The following is a 25,809-nucleotide window of genomic DNA, read 5'->3' on the forward strand; positions in this document are numbered from 1 at the left end:
AGTTAAGAAGAACAATATTTCTAATTGTAAGGTATCTACGGTATGCAATATAGTTTATAGATTTGGAGAATCTTAAGGTGTGTGTGTGTGTTTGTATGCAGAGGAAAAGACTGAAACTACTGAGTTATGAAATAATAAAAGGTTGTATTTTATTTTTTTATGTGCAATTCATTGCAGAAGTAAGATTTTGCATGTAGGGCTTTAACATAAAGTGTAGTAGTAGTAGTAGTAGTAGTAGTAGAAGATCATTGTGGATTTGCTTTCCCTTAAGTAAAAGGACATGAATGCTCTCTCTGGCTCTGATATTTGTCATTAACTGCAAGAAATTGTGCTTCCTGCAGTGAATACCTACAGTGGCAACGAGCTGGTGTGCTACAACCAGTTTTCGGTGTTTGTTGTCGGTGCTGGAGGCTTCGGAGGAAAGAGAAGCTCTGAGAAAGCCAAAGTAAGTTTTCTGTATACAAGCTGTTTTACTAAAGGGACAGTATAAGAAAATGTAAAATAAATAAATAAATAAATAAAAATGTTATCACATGTCAAGTGTTTGTTTTGTGCTGCTTCCAGCCTCCTGTTCCTCCTCCTAAACGCTCACCAGATGCTATTGTGATCGATTCAACCACAAGAGACCAAGTGAGTGAGTCTGTGTGGGTTTTGCCGCACAATAAATTAGCTGCATTTATAATATATGGGTGATATCGTGTGGGTCTGAAATAAACGAAGTTTTTCAGAGAGGCAGAAGTGTTTGGGGAGGGGGGGTGTGCTGACTGTGTGATGCAGGGGAAAAAAAGAAGAGGAATTTAAAACTAAATCCCTTAAGCTGTGACTGTGACTGTATTACTTCAAAGATATTCCTATTTTAGGTATCTCTTCCATTGCCTTCATGATAATTTAATTTCATCCAAGATCTGTGCATGAGAAGTTCAGGGGTTTATGAATTAGATATAGATCTAAACAATTTCTGTTTCCCCTGTGGTCACAGGCTGCCTTGTATCGCCTGAGTGGAGACTGGAACCCTCTTCATATAGACCCCAGCTTTGCTGCTATGGGAGGTTAGAGTCTAACATGTTGGGTTTTTTTTTTTTGTTTTTTTTTTAAATTTTGCTTAGGACTTAATCTTTGTCTGGTATTTTGAATGCATTTTGGTCTTATTTAAACGTGACATGCTGTACTCGACGTGCTCTCTGGTCAGGCTTCAAAGCTCCCATCCTGCATGGCCTGTGTTCGTTCGGCTTCGCTGCGAGACACGTCCTCAAGCAGTTTGCCGACAACGACCCCTCCAGGTTCAAGGCCATCAAGGTGAGCGTAACCTGCGATTTTAAACTGTGTGATCCTGCGAATGAGGCTTTCGAGTTCATGCGAAGACTACTTTCGTGATTTCAGAGAATGTCTTACGTTAGTGGTTCCTCTTTGATTTTGAGGGTGAAAAGAGCTGATGAGTGGTTCGTTACTCTGGTCCACCCTCTGTCTAGATGGTTTTCTCTAACAGACAATTACTGACAGATATCATCTGAACCTGTCATTCAGACTGTGCGCAGAGAGGCTTTCTTTAGACGAAGGAAAAAATCATTTGATTTCGATCATCTTTGATTGAGATTGAAGTTTAATATTCCAGAGACAGAATAACCTCAATAAAAATGCAAAAGTAGACCTGCAAAATTAATATTCTGCCATAAAGTATCATCTTCATGGTCGGAAACTTTACCGAGATGTTAGACAGCGTTTAATTTTGGCCACTTGTGCAGCTGTGTCAGCTTCTTTAGACAAATTGCTTTCCAGGTTAACGTCATCCGTTGCACCCGACAGCGTGACAATAGTTTAATATTCTCTTATTCATTCCCATGACGTCTCACACTTCAGTAATGGACTGATTCACATTAACGCAACATTTTATAATCTAATTCTGTGTCAGATTGCTCCCACCTTATTTCCATCACAGCACGGCTCTGCTGTAATGATGTGTCACTGAAGCTTACTTCCTTTTTTTTTTTTTTTTTTTATCTCCGCAATACCGTTGACACTGTTTTATGGTTTCATCTCCTGATTTCTGTCACAAGGCCTTTAAGCTTTTTAATGTGAAATTCCTTTTATGCTTTGGAAATATTTTTTTTGTGATGGAAGCTTGTGTGCAAAAAGGAGTGAGAAGTGAAGAGTTAATATGGCTACCATCTCAGAAACCTGTATCTGCAGATCCGCCACCCTCGCTCTCCTTAACCGCCCGCCTTTGCTCCTCAGGTTCGCTTTGTGAAGCCGGTGATGCCGGGTCAGTCACTGCAGACTGAGATGTGGAAGGAAGGCAACAGAGTTCACATCCAGTGCAAAGTGAGTGTCTTTAAGTTTGGCTTGGATACAATCAGAACAATTTTAGGGATGAATGGGTAAATGTTACACTACAGTGAAGTTTCAGCTCCAGTCTCTCTCATCCAGGTGAAGGAGACCGATGCAGTCGTGCTGGCAGGAGCCTATGTGGATTTGCACGGAGCCTCAGGAGCATCTCCAGAAAATCTCTCTCAGGTACATCAGTCGGAAAATACTCCATTCAATTTTACCTAACTCTGTCCTAGAGCACCTGATGTCTTTTTTCGTATTTGTAGGTAATTTGGACAAAATGAATTTGTACTTGGGACATATCACGATAATGGATCCTGAAAATGAGAATGGACATGAGCTTTTAATGTCATTTCTACTTATTCGTGCAGGGAGGTGGCCTTCAGAGTGAGCTGGTGTTTGCAGAGATCGGCCGTCGTATCAAAGACGTGGGCTCAGAGCTGGTCAAGAAGGTGAACGCTGTGTTCGGCTGGGAGATAACGAAAGATGGGAAGAAAGCGGCACAGTGGAGTAAGTCTACTGAATGCTTTGAGAATAAAAATATAACTTTAGTTCAGGTAACTACATTTGATCATCAGTATAACATAGAGTCAGTTTAATATCAGGTAGCACAGGTAGTCCAGCTCCTCCAGGGTAGCACATCTACATGTGCCGCCTCAAGGCTTTCTGTCTAGTGGAGGAGAGATCATGAGGAGAGCTGGATGGGATTGTACTATAGTGTCAAGTTCCAGTGTTCTACAAAACGACCTTCATCATGACAGTTGCACAATGGCGAGCACAGATCCTTAAATGAAGTGTGTGCTCACAGCCGGGCACCATGCAGCTGTGCAATACCATTCCTTTTCTAGGGGCTGTCTGATTGCTTTGCCAGTGGATCTGTTGCACCAAAGGAGGTCTGATGCAGCGCGGTGGTTGTATCATATTTAGAAGGTCCTGACTTTTATGTGGAATAAATAAATACTGAAGATGAATGGATGTAGTGAAGAAGGTCATGCAGAGGGCTGGTGTGAGATGGGGGGAGATGGTGCGCTAGACAACTCTTAAGGGAGCACATGAGTAAAGAATAAGAAATAATAAAGATTTGAACCTTTTACATGCAACTTTTGGAAGTTGGTTCAAGTATTCCAGGCAGATTTATTGTGTTGTAATTGGTCTGCTAAACATATCTGACAAAGGCTGCTGCTCATGTTGCTCGGGTGGTTCGGAGTTCACACATTTAAATTTCCCCAGAGAGGGTTGGGAGTGATTTTTGTGATGGATTTACAAGGCCGCAAACCTCCTGTCAGCATAAAATTGATTGTGCTGCTGCTCACTGGAGTGTCCCGTAGTAAATTTGTGCTCGACTGTCTTCCTCCTCCTTTCTTTTCTCAAAAAAAAAATCATATGATTGGCTCCCACGCGCACCCATGAAACGAAGGTTAAGACACAGGTCACGGGTTAAATAAGCCGTTCAGGTCAATTTTGAAGCTTTGATTTTGATTTAGCTTTTTTCTTCTGTGCCGTTTTCCTTTAGCCATTGATCTGAAGAGCGGCAGCGGGTCATTGCACAAAGGGCCTTACGGCGGAAAGGCGGATGTGACCATGACTGTGTCGGACGAAGACTTCATGGAGGTGGTGCAGGGGAAGCTCAACCCTCAGAAGGTGACTGTTGAGTCGTAATAAAACAACGTTAATTAGTTGCTGTGTGAAGAATGACCTTGTTTTTATTTATTTTTTTAAAATTCTGCACAGTGACTCACCTGCTTCATGCTCTTTAAAGCTTCTGTGCTCACACTGGTAAATATTTTAGTTAAAGTTTACAAAAACCTGCAGAAATCCTTTTATGACCAAGTGGTTTTGTTTTTAAAAAAAAGCCTCATATTTTAAATCACGTCTTCTTTGGGATGTTAAAATCACTTCTAGTACATTGTAATTAAAGGGAAAGTGCCTTCGAGGAGCCCTTCAGTCTGTAACGACTACCTCCCTGATCTCGTCATGTCAGATTTTTAAAAAAATAATGAATGCAATGATCTATCAGATCAGAAAGCTCTTGGCGGGGGTAATCAATCGGCAGTACTTCCCATCTGTCACTGGCGATGACAGATGGGATGTGGCTACTGTAAAGAATTTATATGCTTCCCGGAGCGCCTGATATTGATCTGAGGAGCGCATGTGCACGCTCTTAACAAAGAGTGTCATCGGGCTGGGTGCTGCTTTTCCACTCTCCCTCATGATGAAAAGGAGCAGCTGGAGGAAGATTAGTCGATGGGGTTGAAAGGGACACCGCTGTCATTGCAGGGTCATCATAACCCCATCATGTGATTGATTTTTTTTTTTTTTTTAAATCTTATCTGTGGAAAGCGGTACAAGTCGGCAGTGGTTCAGTTTTTCCCAGTGAAGGCGCTTCTCTGCTGCACGCTTGGCTCCGTACCTTGTGGATATGAATAATATAATATTCTTTGATTGTTCTGCTGCCAGAGAACCGGTAGCCAAAGATTCCCTTTTGTCCGAGACCTTGTTGGTGTTAGCTGCAGGCGTCTTGGCCCATTTTGCTCTCTCTTTGTTCTTGAAAACGATTAACAGCCAGCCGGCTCCTAAACAGAAGAGACTGTGGCTCTTTGGGAAGAAAAAAAAATGCTCAAGTGTTTCTTTGTTGTTTTCTTTGTTAGGCCTTCTTCTCTGGCAAGCTGAAGGTTAGAGGGAACATCATGCTGAGTCAGAAGCTGGAGGTTATCCTGAAGGACTACGCCAAGCTGTGAGCTCCTCAGCCAGCCAATCAAATGACTTCAAGAACTGACCAACCTACAAGCTCTCCTTCTGTGTGTGTGTGTGTGTGTGTGTGTGTGTGTTTACATACTTTTCCACTCGAGGGAAACACACAAAGTGACCCTGAGAATTAATTCTGAAGTGTCACTAATCAAGTTTCAAAGAGTCTGAAATAAAACGTCTTTATTCTCAGCCATCATGAGGAGAAACTGTAATTCAGAGCACCTGGTTATTTACACCTGGCTACAGTCGGTCCTTGCTAACCTGTGCCTAATGAATCATGTAGAAAATAACCAAAGCATTTCATAAATGTAATTGCTTCACAAAGACTGTGCTCAAATGTGTCTAATGAAATGATTGCTCTTCTATTAAAAAGAACTAAATGAGAATAAAACCTCATCGTTTAACACTTAAATGGCTAAAGATGTCTTGTTTTTTACTTTAATGTATCTACTGACTGTGTTTAGTGTGAATGAGAGACCTCCTGCAAGACTTTGGAAAATCACTAACTGAAGAATGTTAAAACATAATCCTTTGTGTAATTCTTCTTTGTAAAAGTACCACCTAAAATAAACATGTAATTTTGCAGTTAAAATCACACATTGATTGTTCATTTCAGGTCTATTGAGGTTTTACACAGAGGCAAAAACTTGGCAGGTGGACCTTGTTGTAATTGCTATAATTACCACCAAATCTTTATCAGAGCAAAGGTGATGTGCTTTTTTCCCTCCCTTTTTAAAGGAAATGAAGTGATTCAGAGTCGAACCAAAGAGTCACCACCGGCAGCTCTTTAAAAGGAAAAACTGAATTTAATGTATTTTTAGCTGGTGTTGCAGTGGTTGCCACAATCAGCCTACAGTAAGGACTCCTCTTTATATGTTAGTCTTACAGTGGTTTTATATATAGTTTAATATGAGGTCAGTGTATGTGCAGTTATGCCGAGTGTGTCATATTTTATATATGCAGTTTCTGAGACTTCACTACATCACCAGTGTGACTTTTTCCCCTCTGAAAAACCAAAATAAATTGCAAAACACATTAAAAAAGCCAGATGCAAATTAAAAGTCAATATGGAAGTTAAATTTATTTATTTTTTAACAAATTTGTCAGATGGTTTAATAAACTCACCATTTAAAATAATAATAATAATAAAAAAGAATTTTCAGGCTTTAATGGGTTAAATCTTTGGTTTGTAAGAGATGGCCGATTTACGGAAGAGGATTAGGGCCACTGGAAAAAAAAAATCTGAGAAAAAAGTCAGAATTCTGACTTTTTTCTCAGAATTCAGGAAAAGAAGAAGAATAAAAAAGACGTGCCCACTTTGCCCCCCCCAGTGGCCCTAATCCTCTTCCGTACCGATCAGACAAAAGGTCAATGTTTTAAACGTAAAGGAGCTCGTATAGCTTAAATAAACCGAGAGGTTCACCGAACAAAGCGGAAGAATATATATGGAGCTGGAAATGGGTGTGAAAAAGTTAACCATTATTTATTAAATTCACTTTCATTCATATAGCGCCAAATCACAGTTAAAGTATTTCGTCTCGTTTAAAATGACTTAAATCATCGTTCTTCCCCATTCTGATGCTTAATTTGAACTTCAGCTGGTCATCGTTGCCATGTCTGTGTACCTAAATGGATTGGCTGATTAGATCAATATGCAGATTAACAGGTGTAACTAAGTGAATACCGATATGATTGTGTATTGCAATGCTCTGACATCACAGAACACATCTGCTCGTGTTATACAATCCTTTTATTACGTCAGTACATTTTCCTGTTTATAATACACTGATTTATACAATATCTCTACTATAAAATTAGAATAATCTGATCAAATTCACATTTTCAATATGCAAGTGTTTTTAAAGCGCTTGATATGACGATCCGCTTCTTTGTGATCAAGCCAAGTGAGTTTTTTCTTCATCTACGATTTTAACGTTAATAAAGAGAATCTGAAATCTTCCAGTCTTTGAAAGAATAATGAGAAGTATTAGATTAAAAAAACAACAACAATTATTTATTCTCCAGTGTCTGTTCGAGCAGATATCGTTTGGCTTTGATAAAACTCATTTTATTGTCCTTCTGCTGCAGGAGTACAAAGGAATCTCCAAACACTTTAATTGGTGTGAAAAACAAAAATAGTCCACATCAGAAAAACAAAATAACCCAGAACAAAACAAAAGGAAACAATGACGAGAAAAGAAAAATTAGTAAGATTACATCTGCTGCCTGAACAGTATAATTCTAAATATGAACATTTTCATAAATATACCTGTTTGTACACAATGATTTTCTTCATAAAGTGGCTTTCGTCGTTACCTACCGCTAATCTACGACTAATCGTTGCGATTATGCAGGTATTATCAGAAGCTAGTTCATGGATCTTTATATTTACACACGCAGTATGTAACTGTGATCAACCTGCTTCATATAAAAGGTTTTCTATACTTCATCCACCCTGAAATCAAAGCTAATCTCTATTTGCTTCCCTACAGCAGCAAAACAAGGCTCTATGGGCAGTTAGCTTACTGGATTAACAGTTTGTAAGAGCCTCTTCCTTAGTCAAGTGGAAGACGCATCATGTGATACAACAGCCTAGATTGTATTTTCCAAACGTGTACTGAAGGCAATGAGCTGCATTTGGATGATATAAAAAGAAGTTAAAGAATTTTTAAAAAGATAATTGATAATTAAGTGTGACAAAAGAAGAAGTAAATCTAATCAAATTAAAATAAAGGCAAATCATTCAAAAGACATCTGTCAATCATGGTCCATGTGAAAAATTAGAGCTAGGAGTCGATGAAAGGGAGGTGCAGGGTAACCGGAATAAAACATTTCCACAGCAAAACTAAATCTCCATAAAATTTGAACCCCTCCCCCTCAAAAAACCCTTTCCATTGCCAACAGCAAAGCTTCCTGCTACATGATCGGAAGCTTAACATTTCCAAAAACAAAACTCACCCAGAGGTGGTGTTCTGACGGCCCCTATCAATGTGTTAAATTGAAGCTACCTTGTGCAACCGATTATCAATAATAAACAACATGAGCAGAACCAGCAGTCCTAGTACTGTGCCAGGTTGGCAGAAGTAGCCTTCAGAGATTTAAGGACACTTAATATTGAATGAATACCTCTGGTTCTAGGCCGAGATGAACAAATATCTCATTACGTATTGTCATCATCTCATCACCTAAGACCATGCCTGCCTTCTATCCTTATATTCATAACACTACATATAATTTAGCTTAGTTTTTACGTGCAAATACACAAAAATCTGGCACAATCAGACAGCCCACTGGGTGGTGGCACGCATACACCGATCAGCCACAACATTAAACCATCCAAAAAGACCGAAACAGTTTCCCAAAGCTGCTCAGATGAACAGCTCTGACCGGCTGAGGGATGGAGCGAGTGGTTTTGGGTCGGTGCAGCGGATCCTTCGGGTCCTGTAGGGTTGTGAGTTTGGGGCGGAGGGGTGGCCCCCGAGGATGAGGCTTGTTCTGGTGGCAGATCACATTGGAATCTGGGTGTCTGGGCTCTTTTCCAAGTTCTTCATGCTGTTCCTGAGCAGTATTTGTGGTGGCTTCTGGGAGGAGACGCTGGGGAGTGAGGGCGGTGTGCTTGCATGGTTGGTGTGTGTAAAAAACAAACAAACAAACCAAAAAAACAGAGGTTTCCCGGCAGAGCATGGATGATGAATGCTACTCACGTCACGTGAGAGTGGTTTAAATGTACCAAATCCTGCTAGCCTGGTTAAGGAGCAGCTCAACATTTTGGAAAACACTTGCTTTCTGACAGCGTTCGACCACTTTCATGTCTGTCTGTTAAAAATAAAGACAGCCCTGATGTGGAAACTATTGGCTTCGTCTAGCAGTAACAAAATCAGCCAAGGAGCACTTGTACTGCTCTCCGATGGTGTGTATGAAGGTAAAAAGCGTCAATATGCCAGACTCCTCTTTAACGGACGGAGCTAATTACCTAGGAGTGCGTGGATCCCAGGAAAGTGTGTGCTGATCGGCTGATTTTGTGACCGTTATTAGCAGTTTCCCCATTTCTGGTTTTTGTTCTAAGCCACCCAGCAGCTCGCTGAAGGCTCATATTTAAGCGGACAAACACGAGAGTAGTCTAAAACTGTCGCGTAAGGTCTGTATCAGAAAACGAATGAGAGAATCTCCCAAATATGTTAAGCCGCTGCTTTAAATTCATGAACCATGTTTATTGGTACCATAGTTATAAATCCTGCGTTCATTTCAATTGCAGCTGGGTTACAGAAAGGTGCCTAAAACTAAACACAGCAGCAACATAACACTAGGAGGCTGTGAAGCGTCCTGATCCTCTGCTACTCCAACCAAGCTGGTTTATCTGGAGCACCAGAACTGGATATGATGTGCTTTGAACGTCCACCGACTGTTCCGCTTTGTGCCAAGGGCTCTGAAAGTGATCACCTGAATGCTTCCAGAAGAGCTTTTGCCATCATCACAACTGATTTCCTAATACAAACTAAAACGTATCTTGTATAAGTGAAACAATGCTGCAGGTTTAGACTTCACACCTGCTCCTACAGCTTTCACTTCCTGTGCAAAAAGTGCTCTCCGTGTGTTGTTCGGTGGAGACAGAGATGGCTGTTTTGTGCAGAGTCTCCAGCTGCTTATTTTGTCTCTCCTTCAGCTGATTCTGACTGAAGGTGTCCCGTGCACATTAGCCTGCATTTGCCTTTCTCTACATTTTAAAACACTTGTAAAAGCTCCTGTGTTTGGTTAGCTTTAAAGTCAAATTTGGATTCAGGTGGATCACAACAGGTGATACAGCACGGTCACGCCTGATCAACCGGCGAGCGCTCCCTTCTGTGAAAGTCTATAAATCCTAGAAATGAATCAGTTGCCATTTTTCCAATCACGTATGACACGCAATTCACAAATCGTGCCTCTGCTCACATAAACTGTTTTAATGCCACACTTTTCTGTCTATATGAAGAATTTCACATCATTCTTGAGGTTGCCGTGGTTGTTGTTCGTAACGCTGAAGCGGTTCGGGAGGATCCTCATCTTCATGGTACCGTCGGCGCCGCAGGAGAAGATGTAGTTAGCTGGTCCCACTTCGAGCTGCATCACACCTGTGCCGAGGTTCCTGAACAGCGACTGGCGAGCGTGTTCGTTGGGAAAGGTGTAAAGGAGGCTATGCGTGGTCAGGCTCCAAACCTGGAGGAAGCAGGGAAGATTTGAAAAATCAGAAACAGGACAGTTTAATGGAGTTTGTTTCGGTCAAAGGGAGAATGCGTCTCTATAAAAACATCTATAAACAATCCAAACCTGAATGAACTGAACCTACTAAGAACCTGATGAAGCTCATTCTCTGATTAAAAAACATGACCAGTATAAAAAAATTAATTAAAATCCCCCAAACCAAATATCTTTTGCCATAAATTCTCTCCGATGCTCTAACTCCAAGATGAAAAAGTCACAAACTGCTTCTTAATTTGATGATTGTGCTGAATTCTTTGCTTTCTACAAGTAACTGTGTTACTTGTGTGTTGAGTGTGCAACACACTCAACCATCGAACAATCATGTTCTGACTCAGACTGGAATCAGTCTCAGACAAACTGGTGAAGGTTCCAATTTAGAAATGACAATTCCAGCATGTTTAAATTCATGTGAATCAGTGAGCGCAACTTGTCTGCGACGTGTCTCAATGTGCAGTAGGAGATTCAACTCAACTGGTTGCCAACTGATTGCATCCTTGTTTATATTCCTGTATAAAAGCAAGGTTACTAAGCAACTATGTCCTATGACTTACAGTTAGTAACCATCCTGCAGCAACTGGGTCACTGTTTGCGGATGATTTTCTGAATTTCTGTTTCAAAATGTATGTAATTGCCAGCTTCTGTTTTATTGCCATCTTAATGCATGAAAGTTGCTCCAAAGAATGCAAGTGGCTGCAGACCTGGTCCAAGCCTTCAAAACTACTATTTCAAAAGCAAGTTCACAGCAAACCGTCCTAATAATCTTTGCAGTGCCAGGGTCTCATCACGGTTATGATTATTATTGTGATGTTGGACATTTGTCTCCCCCCCCCCTCCTCTCATCCCTTTGTAGCTATAGTCACTAATGTAGTTTAAACTTAAATGTGCTCTTAGTGGTATCCAGTTCAAACTTGAGATTAATTTGGTACCTTTTATTCTGTCATGGCTACAACTCGCTGTTGACATTTCATTGTTTCATGCATTCTTACTTTGCCCCTTTAAGCCTGTATTTAAGAATTATTTCTTCACTGAAAACAACATCAATGTAATACGGTCAGGTTTGGGTGCTACTGCAGCAGAATGTATTGTGGCCTCTTTACCAGAAAAAACAGAAATACATGGCTGAGTTTCCACTGAAGACCTCGATAGGCTCTGAACAACTTGGATCATTTGACTCGTATTCTCAGTCTGGGAGCTGCATGATTCATTAAGGTATCTAATTTATTGAAGTTCCAGCTCTCATCAAACACTTTAATTGTATACTGACTGACTGCAAACTGCAAACTGTTGTGCTGCACATTTATAAGCTTTTAAAGACTTTAGATGAGTAACCTCACGCACAGCTTTGAAAGGTTTTTTTTTTCTGAGCAATTATCCAGAGTGAAAGTCATTTGAATTTCAAGCAGATGTGCACTGCACCATTCTACATGTGAGCGACACAGGGGCTTCATCCTTGGAGTGACAGCTGTGTGATCTGCAGCAGCATATCCAAGTCAAAAAGATAAAAAAGACCTGTCTCTGGTAATATATTAGCTGCAGACATTCACATCCTCCTCCTACTGCCTTCTCCTCTGCCTTTCCCAGTGTCAACCCACTTTCACCTTACATGTTAGTCTCCATCAGTCACACAGCTGTCCCGAGCAGGTGGTTAATCACAAGTGACAATGGATTTCTTTTGCTTTGCTGGAGGTCACCGTCTCCACCGATAAACGCAACAGAGACATACACGTCTGGGTGCCAAACGCCCTGGAGGGCAGTTCTGCAAGTGACGAATTTACGAGGGTAGAGGAAATGATCAAGTCTCTTCATATAGATTTTTAGGATAACTGTACCCAGCGAAGCTCATGTAAAACTAAAGACCTTCGAGAAGAAACTCGAAGAGCATTTATATCACAGCAAACTGTCTGCTTCCCACTTGCAAACAAATTAACAAGTGCTGTACACCTGAAAAAAAAATGCCACTCAGAAACATTTTATCACACATCAAATGTCAAAAAGACTAGTTGACAAACCTTAATGTTGCCCTCAGCTGATCCACTGATAAAGCAATCCTCAGTTGGATCGACGGCTAGTGCTTTGACCGGCGAGTCATGGGCCTGGAAGCTCTGCCGCTGGTGCTTGTGGGAAAGCTCCAGCACGCTGATCCAGCCCTTCCTCCCGCCTGTGATAAGCAGCTGCTGCCTGGGGGCCATGGAGAGCACGGTGGCACCGGACTCGTGGCAGCTGAAAGCTAAGGACAGAGAGAGGTAGACAGAAGAGAAAAATGTCAATCATAGTTCTTAAATGTTTTTCGCCATTTGATTTAATTTGTTTTCAAACTTTCTTTCCAACACCAAAAGGTATTTATTACAGAACAACGGCTCTGAATGTGGGGACACTGGCAATCTCCAGGAATCTGTGAACCATAACCAAGGAGCCTGCAAGGCATCCTCCATTAATTTAATATCTTGTCCTTTTCCCTGCTGTCATAGGGGGAGAAAACTGAATAGTCCACCAGTCCATCACAGGGCTAACACAGAGACGCAATCACTCATGCTCACATTCACAAGTACTGCCAATTTAGAAAGACCAATTAGTCTTATATGCATGTCTTTGGACTGTTGGAGAAAGCTGGAGTAGCTGGAGAAAATCCATTGAAGCATGTGATTAACCATGCCAAAGACACTACTAAATAGGCTAATTAGGTGCAGTATCTTACCTTGCACAAGGCTGTTAGCAGGAGTCACTAGTGTGTCCCACAGACACACATTCCTGTAGAGTCAAAAGTAACCAAATTACAGTATTTTCTAACATTTTCATTACAGAACATATCATTAGGCACAGCAGATTCAGTGTTTAATGAGAGGTGGCATAGGATTAAATTGACTGGAAAGTCTGTGGGACCTGTTGTCTGTTGAAAGACCCGCAGTGGCGATGAGGGAGGAAGAGCCCACAAAGAGAAAGTCATTAGCTGTCTTGTTGTGGCACTGCAGAGTCTGGTAGCGGGAAACAGAGAAGTGACAGTGACGTTAATAATAAAGCAGGACAAGAATAAACAAAAAGGAGTGTGACAGAAAAACAGGAGGACACTCGAGGGATATAGAAGAAAAACCAGCTAAATGAGCTGCGAGCATCTCACCAGGTATGGTTTCGGTGTAGTCCCGCTTGTGTTGGTCTGCCAGAGACTCAAGGCTCCATCAGCATCCACAATCCCAAACTACAGAAAACAAGCACAAAGCAGATATCACACTATGCTGTAAATAGGATAGAATGATCCCTTATATTGCATTTGACATATATATTAAAAAATGTTTGTGCTCACTCCCTCACTGTGAATTTGTCCTCCAAAACATGTCAACAGCCTCATACGGCCAAGCACCACTTACATAACTAAAGTGCTTTCTATATCCTCTCATTCCTTTTTGCCCTCTTAAAGCATATTTTGCGCTCTGGGCTGCATCAAGCAGGTAAGAGAGCGCTGGCACGAGAGAGGCACCATCTGAGAAAATTATTAGCTTGAGGCGAGTGCCTCAGTTTAGAGTGTTTGAATCACTGAGCTGAAGAACAATGCGTGCTGAAGCCAACCTCCCCGCTGTGGTCCGTGCCTGAACGGCAGAGGAAGTGTGAAAACGTTTCCGAATGCGACAGGCTCACATCACTCTGCAGTCATGTTGCAAAGCTAAGAATAGCCTGACATCTGTATGGCGGTAGTCAGCAGGCCAATGTGTTCACTATCCTGGTACACAGAGCAGGAGGGGTGTGAGAGTTTGTAACCTTGTTTCCTTGATGGTTGAATCGTATCCTGGTGACTCTGGAGTTGCCTGGACTTCGGAAGCAGATGATCTGCTGGGAGTGACCCCATTCAAACATCCTCACGCTACCATCCTGAGCTCCTGTCAGGTCTGATGAACAGAAACAAAACCGCACGTGATAACAGCTCATCTTCCAATACATCCCAGTGACCATTCAGACCTCAACAGGAGGGTTTTGGCACTTCTTTGTTCCCAAATTCATCTACTACATAAGTGAAGACCAGGTTAAATTGATTGAAAGCCGTTTTCATCCCAGACAAACACTCCTCAGCTGCATCACCAGTCTGCAGTTTGACTGGAAAATACAAGTTTGCAGCAAAGTGAGCGCACTCAGCCTTTAGCAGCACTGGGACTAATGGGAAAACAGCTCTGCCAGTTTACAAATATCAACATAAGAGAAACTTTTTTTTGTATGTAATCACCCCCTGAAGGCTGTTTTTCAACAGCAGATATATGATGTCCGAATACCACTTTTAATAGGCGAATAGTTTTCTAATCTACCGACAGACATCGGAGTTGTACTTACAGTACGGCAGTGTGGGATGGGAGGTCATTCTTCGCACATTGTTGATATTTCTCTTGATCATCTGGGAGAAGAAAAGTGAAGAGGAGGAGGAGGAGAAATTCAGTGAGAAAACAGAGCTTCATCATGGTAAAGAATAAATCTTTAAAACCAGGTGAAGTGCAGAGAGATGTAGTGAAACAGTGTTATGCTGTTTTAAAGCCCCTTTTACACAAAATACACGTTTCCTGACGGTGTCACATGACTTGAAGGAATGATTTTTAAATCCCTTCTCACATGGCTCCCTCACACGTGCTTCATTCAGAAATAACATGATGTAGATTCTGATGATTAACTTTAACGTGACCCCTTTAATCATGATCATCAAAAGCAAGAAAGGTGCTTACTCCTGCTTCCAGTGAATCCACTGACAACCTATCATTTTCTCGTTAAATTCTGTCTACGTTATAGTCCAAAAGGCAGACACTAAGTCTAACTTAATGTCTTCACATACTGTAGGTTAGACATTTTAATTGATATTCAATATTTTGTTCATGCAGCTGACGGATAAATTAAAAATATTGGCATCAAATACTGGAGGGTTGGCCAACTGCCATTAGCCAACCCTCAGCTTCCCAGTCAACACACCTATGGTATTATTTTGAAAATCCTACGTTACCTAGTTTTCAAATTACTACATTCACAAACTTATGTGACCACATTGCCCGCACGCCCAGGGGGGTGAGGACAATAGCCCATCAGCCTGAGCGGAAAAAACTTTTGCCACTTTGCTTCCCTCCTGTTTGACGCTCTCTTTCAGGGGTAATTTATTTGTAACTCCATATTCGTTCTTGCACTCAGAAATAATCCAGTTTTTTTAAAAAAGATAATAAAATAAAGGAGGATTTTGAGCTGTTTTATGGTGCATTCCATTTTTACTCCTCTCCCTTAAGACCACTGTTTCTTCTGATTGGCTGCCCCTCAAACTTTATCCATTTACATGCTCAGTTTTGGCTTGCAGAAACTGATGTTCATACAGTGAACCCATTATTTGAAACTTCTGGCATGTGTAATATGAGAGTTAATGAATAACTGTACACCAGGGCAGTGCCATATCTTACCATCCTCATCTGGTATATATTTTTACACAATTAAATATTCCCTAGCGTTCACACAGAGCTAATCACTTCTGTCTCTAAGAAAAAGTTGCCAGATCTGGTGCCCAAAACCACTGGGTGACATCACATTGACTACATCCTTCATTTAAGCAAAGACTGAGGACATAGTTCACATTAGTCAACAGAGACCATCCTAGTATTTACTGTATTTCATCATCTGATACCAAACTGATACAAGTATTAGAGTTCCCGTGTGTCAATTTATTAGCTAATAATAAACCCTGCTTTGAAATTAAAGAATAAATACAAGGCTGTTCTATTATAATGATAGGAGGAAAAACCTACTGAGCCTCAGTATATCAGAGTGAAAATATGCAACATGACTGTTGGCTGAGAGAGGCTGAAATTAATGGCAATGTATTTTCTATCGAGGATTCCATTTATCATTCATCTCAAAATATACTCCACTCTGACACTGAACAAACTGACTGGTTGGTAAAATACTTACGATGCAAAGTGGCTCTTACTGTCCAGTCTGCATATCAGGAGCAATAAGTTAACTAGCTGAAATAACAAACATGAGTCGCATCTACTTGACTCAATGACACCACAAGAACCAAATTATCTCCCTCCTGCTAAAGCAAACCTTCTCCGCTCGGTAGAAATCAGCACAGTTTTCCACAAAAACAGCAGAAACGTTTGACTCATACATCTCAAAACACCATCTCAGTTCCTCAGTAAGCCAATGAGAGGAGCTAATGTTAGCAGCCGCAACGCTTTTGGCAAAACAGACAGAGACAAAAATGAATTATTTATTTAAGCTATGCTTTGAGGATTTTTGCTTTGAGTACAAAAAGTGCAGACAACATCAATTAATTACACAAAAGCAGCAGGGAGTATTATAAACCCATTATCACTGCGTAGTGAATGAAAGCTCATGGAGCCAAACTGTGAAAAACTGTGCTTGATATTACATCTGATCGTTTCCAAACATCAAGACAACAGAAATCTGCTAAAATCTATTTGTTTAGATAATCCGGTGAACATTCAGCCAACTTTAATTTCACAACTGTTTTATCAGGTTTTGGTGAAATGCAAATGTTAAAAGTAACACTTTTAAAACACTAGCACATTTTTGAAATCGGCCCAATATTATACAACAAAAGTCACAATTATGTTATTTATATGTAAACACAAAACAAACAAAAGAACCCAACAAAAATACAGCACTCCTTGTGATTTGGCCGTTTTATTGTATAAATCCAGGTTGGGAGCTTACCACGGCGGCACCTCTGCCCGTCTGCATGCCTCCTAGCCACGGTACGTTGATAGGAGTGCCAGGGTTACTGTGGGTGTATGGCGTGGTGCCGTGGAGGGCGGCAAAATCATCGCGTGTATGGACCACCAGGAAGTCGTCACCACCCACACTTAGAGGAAAAAAAGAAAGAAGAAGAAGTGATGTATATGATGAGACGAGGTGCCTGGCTGGTTCAAACCAGTCATAAAGAGCCATCATTAGCTAACAATGAGTCCTGCAACAGCTGGACTGATATGCACAGAGGTTTCAACAACAAACCTGCAAAGTACCTTAACGCCTAATGTGATTTGTGAGCTAATATTTAGAATTCTGTATATAAAAACAGATGCTCTCTGTGCTATACAGAGAGAGGCAGTGCAGTGCAGATGCATGTACACAATCTAAAGTGTCTTTATCCAACGTTTACATTTTGCTCTTTTGGCACGAGGTTGAACAGTTGATGGCACTCTGGATGAACTCATGGCTGTTTGTATATATGTAAAAAGCAGACTGCTGTCTTACCCTTTGGCTTCAGCCTCGTCATCATCGATCCATGTCAAGATCTGAGTAGCCAAGATGGATGACACATCCAACTCCTGAATGTCATGTGTGGAGGCCATGACTAAACAGTTACGATTGGCCTGGGAGAAACACAGAGAGAGAAGTGAGCGCAGAGAGGATTGGGGTATGGGAAATATGAGTCCCAATGTAAATAAAATTGGATTGGATGCATGTGCCAAATCTGAAATGTAGAGATTCACCAACACTAAAACCACCCTTCTCCATTTTTGCTTTTTAGAAGAAGCCAGTACTAATACAGCACTCTGGATAAACACACAGCTCCGACTAACGTAGACTAATGTGAACAGAGATGAATATTGAGAAGAATTCACTAACACCAGGTCCGAACCATTGAACAAAATGAACAAAAACACAGAAGATAAAAAGGCTTGCACAATCAGCCCTGAGAGCGCGAACACGTCAGTCTGATTTAGTTTGCACCGACGAATGCAACTCATGTGCCACACATCTATTTGCAACTGGGGAATCGACTCAAATAGTTGCCATCTTTTTATAATAGTACAGAAAAACAAGGTATCCATCGCATGTAAACAAAGCATCCGATATGGATGTGAAAATGTGAAAAGAGTAAATCGTGCTTTGAAATAAGCAAGTCCTGTAAGAATTACATATAATCATGCATTATTTATCAAAGGGAATAGGGAAGAGCTCCCCCGCCCCATATTCACAATACATATTCCTTAATTTGGTAAGTGGTACTTTTGTTTTACCACACAAGATCGATCTGTCACTATGCACAATTGGGGTAAAGCTACTTGTTTGATTTTTTTTGCCTCTTGAGAAATGCGACACTGACATATTTATTGCCTATTAGTCCAATCCTCCTATTAGTCTCCTTCTTTGGTCTGCACAAACTACTGTTAGAAGTATCTGCATCTTCTTCCTCGTAACCGACAACAATGTTTGACCCCCTGCACACATGAAAATATTGATTAGAGAAACAAATATTCTTAAGGAAGATTTCTGGAGGCGAGATTCTTATCCTGGGGGTGTATATCACATTAAATGTCTAACTCCCACAAAAGGTTACCTCACACTTAACAAGCTGAATAAACTTAACAGTTTATTTAAGGTGTTAACTTTGTTTGTATTACAGTTTTCCAATAGATAAAAGTATGATTCCAATACTTTTGCACTGAGGAAACTTTGTGTTTATTTAGTTATCCTTCCAAACACTCTCTTAAAGAGAGAGATTACTAAATCAATTTAATGGCAATTTTCTTATATTAAATGTTTAATTAAATTGACCAATACAGGCTGCATGCTTGAGTAATGCATTCTTTTATTCTCATAGTACTTCGTATTGTTCGATGACATCTGTGTCAGCAAATTGTTACCTTGTTGATGGCAAAGGCTGTGATGATGTCAGATTCCTTGTGGATGATGCGTGCTTTTCCTCCAGGGCTGCCCTGATCTGACTCAGTCTGCAGACAGCAGAAAATACACACGGATTCAATCATTACAACTGAAACATTTCCCGCAGACAAATATCCACCATAATTTCAGTTTCCTTTCATGCTACAGGACCAATGACCCGACAAGAGAAGGGTTGACAAGTGAACTATCAAATTATTTGCTGTAGATGATGCTCATAAATCTAGGTAAGCGTACTCACAGTTTTCTCTGCTATGCAATTTGTGTATTTTATGTTTATGTATTCGTTTGTCTTGCCCTTAGGGTTAGGAAAGGCCATGTTCAGTGCATCAGGCCACACTGTTAAATACAGCAGCCAGCATAACTGGGCTACTGTCATTAGACAGCATGAGAACAAAAACCCTTCAGCAATAAGATAAGATAGAACTTTATTAATCCCTCGGGTGGGTTCCTCTGGGAAATTCGACTTCCAAAAAAAGCACAGCAACGACCGAAGTTACAGTTACAGAACTGTGTATGTATGTATATATATATATATATATATATATATATATATATATATATATATATATATATATATATATATATATATATATATATATATATATATATATATATATATATATATATATATATACACACACACACACACACATATAAATACAGAGACAATATAAATAAAATATACAAAGGGGATAAATAGAATAAATAGGAATAAAAAAATAAAAATACAAGTGAATTGCACATTTCAAGTATTGAGTCTATTGCACTGTTGACTATTTACAAAAAGTATTGCACAAGGTATTGTACAGTGAGGTGCAGAGGCACTACAGCTTAGTTGTTGCCCCCTCCTTTGTCCTCCTGTTTCCCCTCCCTCTCCCCTCCAGAGAGGAGTTAAACAGTCTGATGGCGTGTGGGACAAAGGAGTTTTTAAGTCTGTTAGTTCTTGTCTTGGGGAGAAGCAACCTGTCACTGAACAGACTCTTCTGGTTGTTTATGGCCGTGTGCAGAGGATGTCTGGCATTGTCCATAATGTCCATCAGTTTCTTTAATGTCCTTTTCTCTGCCACTGTCACCAGAGTGTCCAGCTTCATGCCGACCACAGAGCTAGCCCTCCTGATCAGTTTCTCCAGCCTGGATGAGTCCCTCTTTGCTGTGCTGCTCCCCCAGCACACCACAGCATAGAAAAGTACTCCAGCAACCACCGACTGGTAAAACATCCTCAGGAACTTCCTGCAGATGTTAAAAGACCTCAGCCTCCTGAGGAAGTACAGTCGGCTTTGGGCTTTTTTATACAGGTGCTCTGTGTTGCATGACCAGTCCAGTTTATTGTCCACCCACAGCCCGAGGTACTTGTACTTGTTGACCACCTCCACCTCCTCCCCCTCTATCTGAACTGGCAGTGGACCTTCTCTGGACCTCCCGAAGTCCACAACCAGTTCCTTAGTCTTTGAGGTGTTGAGTTGCAGGTGGTTTGTGTGACTCCATGCGACAAAGTTCCTCACCAGACTTCTGTACTCCTCTTCCTGATCATCCCAGATACACCCCATGATGGCCGTGTCATCTGCAAACTTCTGAATATGGCATAATTCAGAGTTGTAGCAGAAGTCAGAGGTGTACAGGGTGAAGAGAAGAGGGGACAGCACAGTTCCCTGTGGTGCTCCTGTGCTGCTGACCACTGTGTCAGACGTGATGTCCTTCAGCCTGACGTACTGTGGTCTGTCGGTGAGGTAGTCGGAGATCCAAGCCACCAGGCAGGGGTCCACCTCCATCCTGTTCAGTTTTTCCTGAAGCATACAGGGCCGGATGGTATTAAAGGCACTGGAAAAGTCAAGAAACAGGATCCTGACCGTGCCTTTTCCCCCATCCAGGTGTGAGTGGGCTCTGTGTAGGAGGTACAGGATGGCATCCTCCACTCCGACACCCACCTTGTATGCAAACTGTAGTGGGTCCTGGGCATGTTGTACCTGTGGTCGGAGGAGGTTGAGGAAGAGCCGCTCTAGAGTCTTCATAAGATGTGACGTCAGTGCCACCGGTCGGAAGTCATTCAGCTCATTGGGCCGGTTCTTTTTGGGGACCGGGACAATGCAGGATGTCTTCCATAGGGCGGGCACTCTCCCCAGTCGCAGACTGAGGTTGAAGACTCGTTGTAGCGGCTCCCCAAGTTCAGCAGCACACGCCTTAAGCATCCTAGGACACACCTTGTCTGGGCCTGCTGCCTTTCTGGGGCGAAGCTTCCTCAGTTGCCTCCTGACCTGATCCACTGTGACACTGGGAGATGTTTGGGAGGAGGGGAGGGGGGGAGATGTCTTGCTGCTGAGAGAGGGATTGGAGGAGGGGGTGTCATGGTGTCAGGAAGGGGGGGAAGCGAGGGAGGCAGGAGAGTGGGGAGAGGACTCTGCACAAGCACAAGTACACACTGTACCACTGTGGTCCTGTGGGATATTGTACAGAGATGTTACACTTTGATGCCAAAGCCAAGCATCCTCTAAGCATGAGATTGAATTAACGTCTTCACCGCATTTGTTCGAGAGGAAAAGACCATGTCATTTTCTGTCGGATGGAATAAAATATAACTTGACTTGCAGAAATCTAAATATGGTGGTTTGCCATTTTTGCCGAGCACATAATCCCTGTAGGATGCAGATTCACTGCGACAGTGTTGGGCCCATTAATCAGAAGCTATTCAGCTTCATAGTTTGTCCTCAGAGAGACTGGGTTAATTAACACTGAGCCAAATGGAGTAGCTATAATATGGGAGCTTGCATGGTGAGAGCAAGAAGATTAGAAAACCTCTATGAAGCATCAGTTTACAGTGCAATTTAAAATTGATGGTTCACATTCACATGAATATTTAGATAGCTAAATGCAAGATTAATATCTCACTCTTGACAAGAGCATTCAGGGTACATGGCACTAAAAATACATGTACTGTAATTTGGTCCTGATCACAGTTTTAGCATTTAAGATAATGCGTGACAGGTTCAAGACGTAAAATGTGCACATCCGCATTAAACAGTATGGTCTCGTTTCATATGGTATTTACATTTCATACAGTCACATGTATAATGGCTCAGCCACACTAGAGTAAAAGTAGGACAGCTACCTCCCTGCGACTAGAAACCATTAAATGTTTTTGCTGTTGGTAAATGAATGCAACAGATGCCACAGGTTCAGTGTATAACCCCCGAACACTGAGCAAAAATTTTGATTGTACAGATTACATCCAAACAACTGCAGTCCAACCTGGATCGGATGCAAATAACTGGCATTTAACTTCTAAATGCAGACACATTGTAGTCAATCAGACTCAGTTGAGCACAACTTGTTTATGACGCCTTTTTGACTCTCAACTTCTACTCTACTGGTTGTATTTTGGTTATACTATGAAAAGCACAGCTTGTAAGTATTTGTAGAGAAGTTTCTGAATTTCAAATCTATGAGGTTTTGACTGAACTCTGAATGTAAGTACTTAATGTTTAATGTCAATTTCTTTGTAGATAACAAAATTTGCAAGTGACATCAAGAGACTTGTGATCTTTACCTATTTATTCCAACTGCTGTATTATCACAAACTCAGAGCAAACTGACACCGATTTCAAAAGCAATGAGACTGCAAGTTCTCTGCACCCGATCGCCAACAACCGTTTTTCCTTAGTGTGACTGAAGCATAAAGAGGGGTCTTGTCAACTCAGACATACTACTTTGTTATGCACGTCTGAATAAACATGCTACAAGAAAAACAAAAAGGCAAGGTACTGCAGGCTTCAAAGCTTTACGTTTGCAGTTGTGTCATAGGGACAATATGTAAAACTCATATTTAAGTCCCTTATAAACTATAAAACTCTGTGACCAATTAAACAGCCTTGAAGCAACAGTGATTTTCACTTATTTATAAAAATAAAAAAATAAAAATAAAAAAAAAAACAACACAAAAAACCCAACCTAAAAACAAAACAAAAAAAGAGCAAATAAATGTGGGAGGATTTTTTTGAAGCCGACTTGTCAAACTTGTAAAAAATGTACACAACATCTGACATGAATGTTACATTTCTTGCAAGCATGCTATACCTGCAAGGCATTTGATCACCCGCAGTCTTTCAGTATCCATCACTGTCGACGTATGTACCAATCTTAGGCATCAAGAACTACATTTAAGCTTTTGCTGAATGTAGTTCTTGATGCACATTCAGCAAAAAAAAATCAAAAGCTTCAGTTTTTGATTTTTCAGTTGGTTAAATATTGCAACAGATACTGAGGTTTGTTTAGCAACCCATCCCACTGCAACATCATGAGCAAAAATTCATCAGAAACAGTACCTGATTGTTTCCTGTCTCGTCCATCCCTGAACATTTCATATTGTCAGTCTGGTCCTCAACCGACTTTAATGACAGGGGAAGCAGCACAGGGTGGACACACAGACACACACACACACAAGTGCAACCACCACCAGTGGCAAGCCATGCAAACACATACAGAGACTCAATTATTGTGCTGTTAATCAAAAAAGGTGGAATTATTTGAATGAAAATAATGCAACTGGAGGCAGTAATAAGAAAAAAAAAAGAGGCTGGCATGCAAAACAAAAACAGTATAACAAGGATGTAAAAGCAATAATAATGCAGTTTAGCTTGGGAATGATGCATTTTGTTATCATATCAAAATAGTTAATGTGTTATTCAGTGACTATGATTAAAATGTGCCAGCAACGCAATCATGCAGCAGGGGGATATGATGTAAATACCTGATGTGTGCCCGGTTTCTTGGTGAAGATATTTCTGATAAAGGTCTCCTGCACTTCTTCCTGCTTCACCAAAAAGTGCCATAAACGTTTGACTGGCAGCGCCGAGTGGTGGCTGGACCTGAAAGGAACATCGTCAACAGTAATGTGCATTTAACATCACAAATCACGAATGATGTTGTTCAAAGAACAGTAAATCCATGGACTATGTTACTGTGGTATCCAACGGGGTCAGTCTGCACATGGATAAAATGGTGGTCTAAAAAAGTGAGAAAAACTGATTTTTTGAATTTACTGAATATTTTTCTATTTACTCCACAATTTATTAAAGATAAGAGATATTTGAGTTAGTAAAATCCCAATTTTTGTGATTTTACTATCTTACAGTAGCCAGTTAAACAGGAAAAAAGTAAATAACAGACAGTAATTAATATGTCTTTATCCTTCTGTCTGTCTGCTGTTCTGAAGCAGATGTTAGCAAAACTGTTGCAGCTGGATGTCCACTAAGTGGCAGGGAGGATGACTTGGATCCATTAATTATCCACATTTATTTATTTATGGATTATTAGGTTAGCCGTTTCCTTTCTTTTGTTTTACTTTCACTTTTAAATATTATTAATAATACCTTTAATACAAATTTTCATTTAGCATTTTCCCCAAGCCAAATTAACCGATGTATTTCTTTATTTTCTCCATCAGTATGCAAATTGTGTAAGTCATGAGTCCACTAAGAACTCTGCAAATGAATTTATTAGAACTGCCAATCGGAATTTTCTCCACTCATGTGGACGCTGTTAAAGACAGTGTTTTAATTAGCAGTATACATCAGCAGTACACAGAGGTGTACTTGCTGTTCATTGTGAGTCATAGCCTGAATTTGAATGTAAACAATGCAGAGACAGTTGGGCACTTTCCTCTTAAGCTGCATGCACAAGCAGGGAATATTGTTTTTTGTTTTTTTTTTGCTGATGTGTTTACTTTGCTGTAGATGAAAACTTTACCCCAGGCCACAAACTGAATCACTGCCACCTCACTTACATGCCAAAATAAATAACAAATATATGAAGAAGTACTGACATAAACAGGTTTGTGGAAATAAACATGGGGAAAATGCAAAGCATTGACTGAGGACCTCTGTGGATACACAAGAGAAAAAAAATGAATAAATAAACAAACCACAAGACAAAAAAAGTAAAAAAAAAAAAAAAATCTGATTCAATACCTGAAAGGGGTATTTGATGCTTCAAATAGGGTTTTGTGCCTGAGGAGGGCGGGGCCAGGTGTGGCAATTTCATCATGGAGGTGGGTGGAGATATACTTGGAAGGGGGGCCCCCGAAGATCTCCAGCCTTTTCTGCAGCACCTGCTCCCACCGCTGCAGCGTCTTCAGCACAGCATGACACAAAGGAGAGGCCACAGGCAGGTCTGTGGTTAAAAAGAAGACAATAAGACTAGCTGAGACAAGCAGTAAGAAATAGGACAGTGCTTCTTTACATCCTGGATGTACATCCGAGGGGCTGGCGTATATTTTAGTGTTTACCTAACAAATCATATCCTGCCGTAAGGTAGAAAGACTTGAGATTGGCCAACACCAGCTGAACCATGGCCAGCCGCATCAAACACCAACTTAAAAGGAGAAGAAACCAGTTTAGAACCGAAATAGAGTCTTTAAAAAATTACATTTAGGTTTATTCAGATAGAGTGGAGAAAAATTTAGAGGCAGCACAAATAAATAAAAGACAAGCAGCTGTAAAGAGCTTCAGGTTAAATCTTGGCAGCTCAAAAATGAGTCACTGACTGGAGAAATATGCACTCAGTGCTGTGCCAATACCTGTACGAATTGTGGTTTGAATGCTCCCTTTGCGGTGAGTTGGGATCAAACACATCATCATATTCATCGTCGTCGTCTTCATCTTCGCTTCCCTGGCTCGCCTCGGAGTCATAATCAACTCTGTTTTCTGACGGTGGTAGTGAAGGCTTGAATGCAAGAAAACAGAAGACAGACAAACAAAATTGTTTAGATCAACAACAAAACCGTATAAGGAAAGAAGAGACAACTTACAAAATTAAATGTATTATAGAAGATGTTAAATTGAA

At 40.8% G+C, this 25,809-nt stretch overlaps 2 protein-coding genes across 4 annotated transcripts in view; one reads left to right on the forward strand and one right to left on the reverse strand.

Annotated features, from left to right (window-relative positions):
- hsd17b4 (hydroxysteroid (17-beta) dehydrogenase 4) overlaps positions 1-5,505 on the forward strand; it is a 32,857-nt gene extending 27,352 nt beyond the window's left edge. The window contains exons 17-25 of the mRNA XM_085367412.1: positions 342-445; positions 565-630; positions 980-1,049; positions 1,190-1,296; positions 2,233-2,319; positions 2,425-2,511; positions 2,697-2,835; positions 3,839-3,966; positions 4,974-5,505. Coding sequence (XP_085223538.1) covers positions 342-445; positions 565-630; positions 980-1,049; positions 1,190-1,296; positions 2,233-2,319; positions 2,425-2,511; positions 2,697-2,835; positions 3,839-3,966; positions 4,974-5,063 — 878 coding nt within the window. The 3' untranslated portion in view covers positions 5,064-5,505. The remainder of the gene's footprint in view (positions 1-341; positions 446-564; positions 631-979; positions 1,050-1,189; positions 1,297-2,232; positions 2,320-2,424; positions 2,512-2,696; positions 2,836-3,838; positions 3,967-4,973) is intronic.
- Positions 5,506-7,107: 1,602 nt separating this feature from the next.
- The window catches only part of dmxl1 (Dmx like 1), a 63,973-nt gene continuing 45,271 nt past the window's right edge, over positions 7,108-25,809 (reverse strand). For 2 of the 3 annotated variants that reach the window (XM_085367414.1, XM_085367413.1), the window contains exons 37-50: positions 25,544-25,689; positions 25,253-25,338; positions 24,936-25,137; positions 23,717-23,834; positions 18,936-19,022; positions 17,539-17,657; positions 16,999-17,146; positions 14,626-14,686; positions 14,062-14,189; positions 13,427-13,504; positions 13,192-13,283; positions 13,007-13,059; positions 12,321-12,538; positions 7,108-10,266 (exon numbers count right to left, since the gene is read on the reverse strand). In XM_085367414.1, coding sequence (XP_085223540.1) covers positions 10,033-10,266; positions 12,321-12,538; positions 13,007-13,059; positions 13,192-13,283; positions 13,427-13,504; positions 14,062-14,189; positions 14,626-14,686; positions 16,999-17,146; positions 17,539-17,657; positions 18,936-19,022; positions 23,717-23,834; positions 24,936-25,137; positions 25,253-25,338; positions 25,544-25,689 — 1,770 coding nt within the window. In that variant the 3' untranslated portion in view covers positions 7,108-10,032. Of the gene's footprint in view, positions 10,267-12,320; positions 12,539-13,006; positions 13,060-13,191; positions 13,284-13,426; positions 13,505-14,061; positions 14,190-14,625; positions 14,687-16,998; positions 17,147-17,538; positions 17,658-18,935; positions 19,023-23,291; positions 23,355-23,716; positions 23,835-24,935; positions 25,138-25,252; positions 25,339-25,543; positions 25,690-25,809 lie in introns of all 3 variants that reach the window. The other variant, XM_085367415.1, reaches the window with a different exon arrangement.

The sequence above is a fragment of the Diplotaxodon limnothrissa genome, linkage group LG12 (assembly GCF_057381915.1).
Source record: "Diplotaxodon limnothrissa isolate DT_005_m linkage group LG12, D_limnothrissa_male_GT1.1, whole genome shotgun sequence".
Lineage (NCBI taxonomy): Eukaryota > Metazoa > Chordata > Actinopteri > Cichliformes > Cichlidae > Diplotaxodon > Diplotaxodon limnothrissa.